We start from the raw sequence: 6,459 nt of genomic DNA, 5'->3' as shown, positions 1-6,459 counted from the left end.
ATAGACCCTGGGCAGTGCTCAAACGTAAAGAAGTAGACCACAATTCTACACTTTTACCAGATGTGTCTCATTCCGATTATCCAGTCACGTTGGCTGAACCTTGACATTATTGTGAGACAAATGTTCCAAATAGATTAATTTCTGGTCAGATTTTTAGTGGCGTCATATCAGATGCTGACTGTCTTAACAATTCATTAATTTCTAATGAAGCCCTTGATTAGTTTGAAAAAAATTGAATTCCAACGATATCATAACGAATGTTGCGTGTTTTCACAACTCATTTGTTTCTAGCAAAACCATTAGTCAATATGAAGCACAAATTCTCAGTGGGTTGAAATATAATTACAGTTTTGATAGCCCCATATCAAATGTTATTTATCCTCACAATCCATTCACTTCTACTGAGTTTGGGAAATATGTTTCAAATGAGTCATATCCTGATCACATTTCAGATGTTATTGTAGCAGATGTTGAGCGCTCTCACACCTCATATGTGTCAAGTAGAATCTCTGCTCAACGCTATGATGTATCACTTGACATAATATCTTAGCTGACTAGTTATATAAGGTGTTCTTCGTGGTGTTTTGAAATGTTATCTGGTTTGGATGTTTGACCGAGCTCCTTCAGTAGGGGGTACACTAATTAAAGTTAATGTTGATTAGCATGAATGTTGAAGACTAACAAAGCTATTCATTTTGGCAATTTGTCAAACGAAATTCCTGGGAATCCATTTGGATAATTGATAAACTTACGCCTCACCGAAAAAGTCGTGGGAAATACCTGCAAGCAAGAGATACAGCAAAGTAAATCCTTTACTCTGTGAGTAGTTACATATTTTAACTCCCTAACTTCTGAGGTGGTCCAAACAACTGCCAAGAAGTCTTAAGGGGGGGAACCTGATAAATTATTGAGTACAAAAAGTCGCATGTCATACCGTATTAATAATCATTCTTTTACTTTTTGTTCTATATACCTAGGTACCTGGTCGGTTGTTAAGATGATCGTTCACTACCAGACACTGCAGCTTCAAATGGTTCTAGATGAAATAGAAGCTTCTGCCTAACAGTAGCATTGAATCACCGATACCTCCAGGTAGGAACCTAGGTAATATTGACGACGAAAGAGAAAAAAAGAAACAAAGCTGGTAAATCATAGTAATACGCTGTCCTTAGCCCTTGAGAATATGTCAAGTTTTCTCTTAAAGGACTCCTCAGAGGTCGTTTGGACCAGCTCAGCCGGCTGCGAATTTCAGCATTCGGCTACTTTTTAGGATTAGAAAGTGCGTCTTCAGTCCGTTTTTCAGTGTTATGTCTCCAGTTTCTGGGTGTAACCCATAAGATTTATGTCAAGACTAAGCTTAAGTGGGTGTTTTAGGGGATGCCCAGAAGTGTTAAGGATGCTGTAAGCCATTGGGTAACCTCTAAGACTCCTGTACTCTAAGGGTAAAGGTTCGGTGATTGAAGGCACTCTTCATAAAACTTGAATTTGAGTCACGAACTGATTTCGTGACTCATCGCTGGATGCGTTCAAGAGTTCCCTTATCCTTTTGGAGTGAGGGAGGAAATACTATGTCATTGTACTCTAAAGGGAGACGAATAAAACTGTTGAAGACCATGTGGCAAGTTCTTCCGTTGAACTGGCCAAAAATACGCTTCAAAACTACCAGTTTAAAGTTTACGCGAAAGGCATTTTTGTCAAAGTTAGTGTAAGACTTCAAATCCTAGGGTACCAACACTACTAGATCTTTTTCAACTTGTGATACTTCTACAGGGCAGTTCCCTAAGTTGTAGTAGTCTGTAACATATCTCAGATGGACTACCTCACACTTTGAAATTGAGCGAAATCCCCGTGAAGTGTCAGCTTATCCTCATGGTTATGTACTTCTCTCCAGAGTTTCACATCATCAGCGAAAAGTAATAGACCTGACGATACCTGGTTGTTCAGAGAAAACCTCATCCATTGGACTGAAAGGGATTTGAACCGCTTGAGCCACTTTAATATAATTTAATTGTTACTAATCACGACTCGTGCTGATGTAAATATTATATGCAGTGTATATTGAACTTTGAGTTTTCTATTGTTTCACTGGATCATTTGGCTCGGTCCTGTTTTCGACTTTGTCATTAGTCGGTGGCTGATTATTAGTAATGCCGTATTACAGGTTTTCTAGATTCCGCTCACCTAGACGAAGGTAAGTAGGCTTATTTGATGTAATTATTTCCAGGGGATTTTTTGGAGGGGGTAGAAGGCTTCGGTCCGTAGATTGGAGTGCGTACACTCTTGCTAAATTCGAAAAGAAGTTTTATCATGAATGTTCAAGCGTGCGTGATCGGTCACGTAGAGATGTCGAGGAGTTTCGATCCAAACACAAAGTTACTGTTCTTGGACACAATGTTCCCAGGCCCTTGTTCAAATTTAGTGAGGCTGGCTTCCCGAGTTACATAATGAGCGTAATCAAGAAAAGCAAATGGGATTCACCTACTCCTATTCAGTGTCAGGGTTGGCCGGTAGCACTCAGCGGACGTGATTTGGTTGGGATCGCCCAAACAGGATCAGGAAAGACAGCCAGTTTCCTCCTCCCAGCGATCGTCCACGCCAAAGCCCAACCCAGCCTAAAACGAGGGGATGGACCGATTGTTTTAATCCTTGTTCCTACCAGAGAGCTTGCTCAGCAAGTAGAAAAAGTTGCTGAAGATTTCTGTTATTCAGCTGGATTCAAGTCCGCATGTCTTTATGGTGGGGCATCAAGAACTGGTCAAGCAGAAGCTTTAGGACAGTCTCCTGAAGTAGTCATAGCAACTCCTGGCCGTCTCCTCGATTTTCTGGAATCGAGACATACAAATATGCGTCGCTGCACTTATTTAGTGCTCGACGAGGCTGATCGTATGTTAGACATGGGCTTCGAACCTTCTATTAGAAGAGTTGTTTCACAAGTTCGTCCAGACCGACAGACTCTAATGTGGTCAGCTACGTGGCCTAGGGAAGTAAAAGCATTAGCAGAAGATTTCCTTTATGATTACATTCAAATAAATGTTGGTTCAACCAAGTTGAGCGCGAACCACAACATTCGGCAACATGTAGAGATCCTAAATGAGAGTGAGAAGTTCAAGCGTTTACTCAGCCTTCTCAATTCCTTCGACAATGCTCGTGTACTTGTCTTTACGGAGACCAAAAAGCGTACAGACGAACTTTGTCAAAAACTCCAAGATAAGGGTTTTGATGCCACAGCTATGCATGGGGATAAACACCAGAAAGAACGTGATCGTGCCCTAGACAGTAAGTTAAGTTCTGTCTTATTAATTCGTAGTGTTTCGTGAAGGTCACATATCTGTTCTCGTTGCCACAGATGTCGCATCTAGAGGCTTAGGTAAGTCTTTACTTCTTTGTTGATGAATATTCTTGAATGACCACTGAGTAACTTTCTTCTTATTCAACTATCACATGTCAGGGTGTGGTGAGTTTTGGCATTCTGGAGTCGTTGGAGCAATTGGCTCCATTATTGGCCTCTGGTTAAACTGGTATAATTTGGTTTCGCCAATCATTTGGTCGTGTATTGGACACAGATTATGTCTGGTCGACCGTCTTAACAGTTGGATTGGTACATTGGCTATTAGTGTAACGAACGATTTGGTGATATAAGAGAGTCACATGAACATCTTGTGTTAAATCATCCAACCTCAATCATCTCGTTCCTCTGGATACGTGTTGGTCCTAAGCTGGTTTTTGTAATTGGTTGGTGAACAAAGTTTCGTTCATTTGAATATTTGGATCGGTAAGCTTGGAACTATGTATTCGTGTCAAAATTCTGGGATAAAATTGGTCGCCATACTTCAGTTTGGACGCGTTTTGGGAACCAGAACTTTGGTGTTCGTTCTGGACCCATGAAAACCACGCCACCTCGGCCTTATGAAACGCGCCAGGTTGGTCTATCTAATTAGGCTTTGATTGTTGCGGAATTTAGTTACTATGTGTTGAGCTAAAGGGTCCTAACAAACGTTTTCTGAATAGTGATAACAATACCACTTCCTTGTTTGTAGATATTAACGACGTCCGGTATATAATCAATTATGACTATCCGTCGCAAACTGAAGATTACATCCACAGAATTGGACGAACAGGTAGAAGTGACAAGAAAGGCACTGCATATACATTCTTTAGTGCCAAACAACCAAGATTGGTAAGCTATACTTAGTTTATTCTAACATTCGTTTAGGCCAGGGAACTTATTGAAGTGCTGAAGGAAGCCCGTCAAACAATTCCCGACGAGTTGTTCAAAATTGCAGAGGGATATTACGTTGAACGCACTCGGTCATCCGGACAATCATATCGTCGAAGTAGGTCGGGTTCGAGTCGGAGTGTGAGCTCAGGCAAGAGAAGTATATCTAAGAGAAGTCGATCTAGCGCCAGCCGTCACTCTCGATCTCACTCGAGCCGCAGTGGGACATCATACAGATCGAGAAGTCCTCAAACTAAAGGTTACCACTCGCGTGCTCGGTCCAAAAGTTTGTCGCGCAATGGGAATGGCGCAGCTAGTGACGAGTCGAAAGTGAGTTCACCCAGGGAGAGGAGGTCTTACGGTTCACATACTCCACCAAAACGCAAAGACCGGTCACAGTCTTCTCAATATTCGAAAGATGCCTATCGTGAGGAATCTAACCATCACCGTTCTAGTTCGGATGGCAGTCCATCAAAGCGAATTAAGGAAAGAAGCCATTCAAGTCGAAGTTCGCATTCGGGTAAACATAAATACTCTCATTCACCACAAAGAGAAGATGTAGAAAGAACTCATTCTGCATCCAGTGGTGGTCGATCAGCATCTCGTCACCGTTCACAGTCATCAGTCCATTCTCGTTCAAAATCAAGTAGCGTTAAACGGTCCCAACGCGAGTCCAATAGGTCCTCTGTCAGTCACAATTCCCACCAAAGTGCATCTCGTGAGCACAGTGGAAGTATGGAACATTCACCTGCTAGGACTGATCCTGATGTTGCTGACCATTCTTCACGTTCTGTTGTCGACGTGAGTCCAGCTGATGGGTCCTTGGACCGTCATAATTCTTCAGTATCTGATAAGAATGAGTCGATCTCACCCTCAAACTCAAGGGACGTTTCACCACAATCTGTAACGAAAGATGAAAGTCCTGTAGCTAAGAGACCCCGAAATGACCGTAACTCCAATCGGCATTCTAAAAGTAAAAGTCGGTCGCACTACAGAGACTCTCCTAGAAATGAACGTCAGAGTGGTTATAAACATTCTGGTGGATCTCGTCATGATCGAAGGGGACGCAAGGAAGTTCATGATACTCGCGACCGTCGTTCCCGTTCCTCTGATGAATACTATGACGGTAACCGTCGAGACCGATCTTGGACACCTTACGGAGATGTACCTTCTTTCAATTATAATTATAAATTCAACTATAATGCAAGATACAATCGTAACAAGAATTTCTACCGTTCACGCTCACGTTCATCATCAGGATGGCAGAGGCGAGACCGAAGCAGAAGCAGATCAGGTCGCGAAAGAACTCCAAGGAAAGTAAGGGATAATCGCAGACGATAATTTCAATGTGATTTCATTAAATGTTTTTCATCAGCTTATTTGAGTTGTTACTTGCATACACTTTATTCGCTTGATGCTAAACAGAAGTCTCCAAAAGTTGGATTTCGCATTTATCAACTTATCAAAAGAAACTCTTCAAGCGATTGGTATGACGCGTTTTATGGGTCAGGTCAGATGTCAGTCTCTAGGGTGTGTCGACTGTCTTGGTGTTATTACCTTGTCTCGGTTGCACTTCTTAGTAATCAGTACTAGCTGTACATTTCGTTGTATTCGTCCATTCACAACAAGATGTAGAACATACGAATGAAATTTTTAACTGGATGCAATAGTAAAAAGTAAACAGGTAGAGTAAATGAACCGCTACAAATGGGAGAAATGAGGTGAACCAAAGCCTGAAACAGAAAAAGTATTCTGTTTTGAAGCCATTAGGGTTTACGAAACTTCAAAATCTAATGTCTACATCCAATAGGGTACTAGTCAACTATTGGGTTGGCGACGGTCTAGTTAGTAAGGTCCATTGCAAAGTGTTCCAGTGGGTCCGTCCTCATAACTGCCATCTAGGAGTATGTACTAATGTGCGCGGTACGTTGTTAGGTCGTTACATTGTCTCAAGAACGGTATACTGGCGTGATTTCCTTTGTTGAGGTGCTCTTTAAGATGCAAAATGTCCAACTAAAAGCGCTTAGACATTTTCTAGCCAGTTGAGTGGTTAGTATGATAGCGAAGTAGGTGTGTTATCTAGAGGAGTCTCCAAGGCACACCAGAATACGGATTTGGAAGTCAGACAGTTTGTTTTCTAAGCCTACGAAGTGGCGTTTGTGTGGTGGGGTTTATGGGTTATTAGTTTGGTACCGTGTGAGTTCGAGTGACCGTCTCGTAGGAAGTGACCACGCGGGACCATG

The 6,459-nt window shown here is 42.0% G+C and overlaps 1 protein-coding gene across 2 annotated transcripts; it reads left to right on the top strand.

Annotated features, from left to right (window-relative positions):
• Positions 1–2,147: 2,147 nt before the first annotated feature.
• On the top strand, positions 2,148–5,587 carry Smp_133120.1 (putative dead box ATP-dependent RNA helicase; the record flags this gene model as incomplete). 2 transcript variants are annotated; one of them, XM_018793452.1, is made up of 5 exons in its annotated part: positions 2,148–2,191; positions 2,225–3,276; positions 3,320–3,367; positions 4,038–4,177; positions 4,214–5,587. In XM_018793452.1, the coding sequence occupies 5 exons, from the start codon at positions 2,148–2,150 to the stop codon at positions 5,555–5,557; spliced, it is 2,628 nt and encodes an 875-aa protein (XP_018647964.1). The 2 variants fall into 2 exon arrangements, with proteins under 2 accessions (XP_018647964.1, XP_018647965.1); XM_018793454.1 differs by having other exon boundaries at positions 3,308–3,367; positions 4,214–5,557.
• Positions 5,588–6,459: the final 872 nt, after the last annotated feature.

Source organism: Schistosoma mansoni, chromosome 1 (assembly GCF_000237925.1).
Source record: "Schistosoma mansoni strain Puerto Rico chromosome 1, complete genome".
Classification (NCBI taxonomy): Eukaryota; Metazoa; Platyhelminthes; class Trematoda; order Strigeidida; family Schistosomatidae; genus Schistosoma; species Schistosoma mansoni.
The sequence above is the reverse complement of the archived record's forward strand: the minus strand, read 5'-3'. Positions and strand labels throughout refer to the sequence as shown.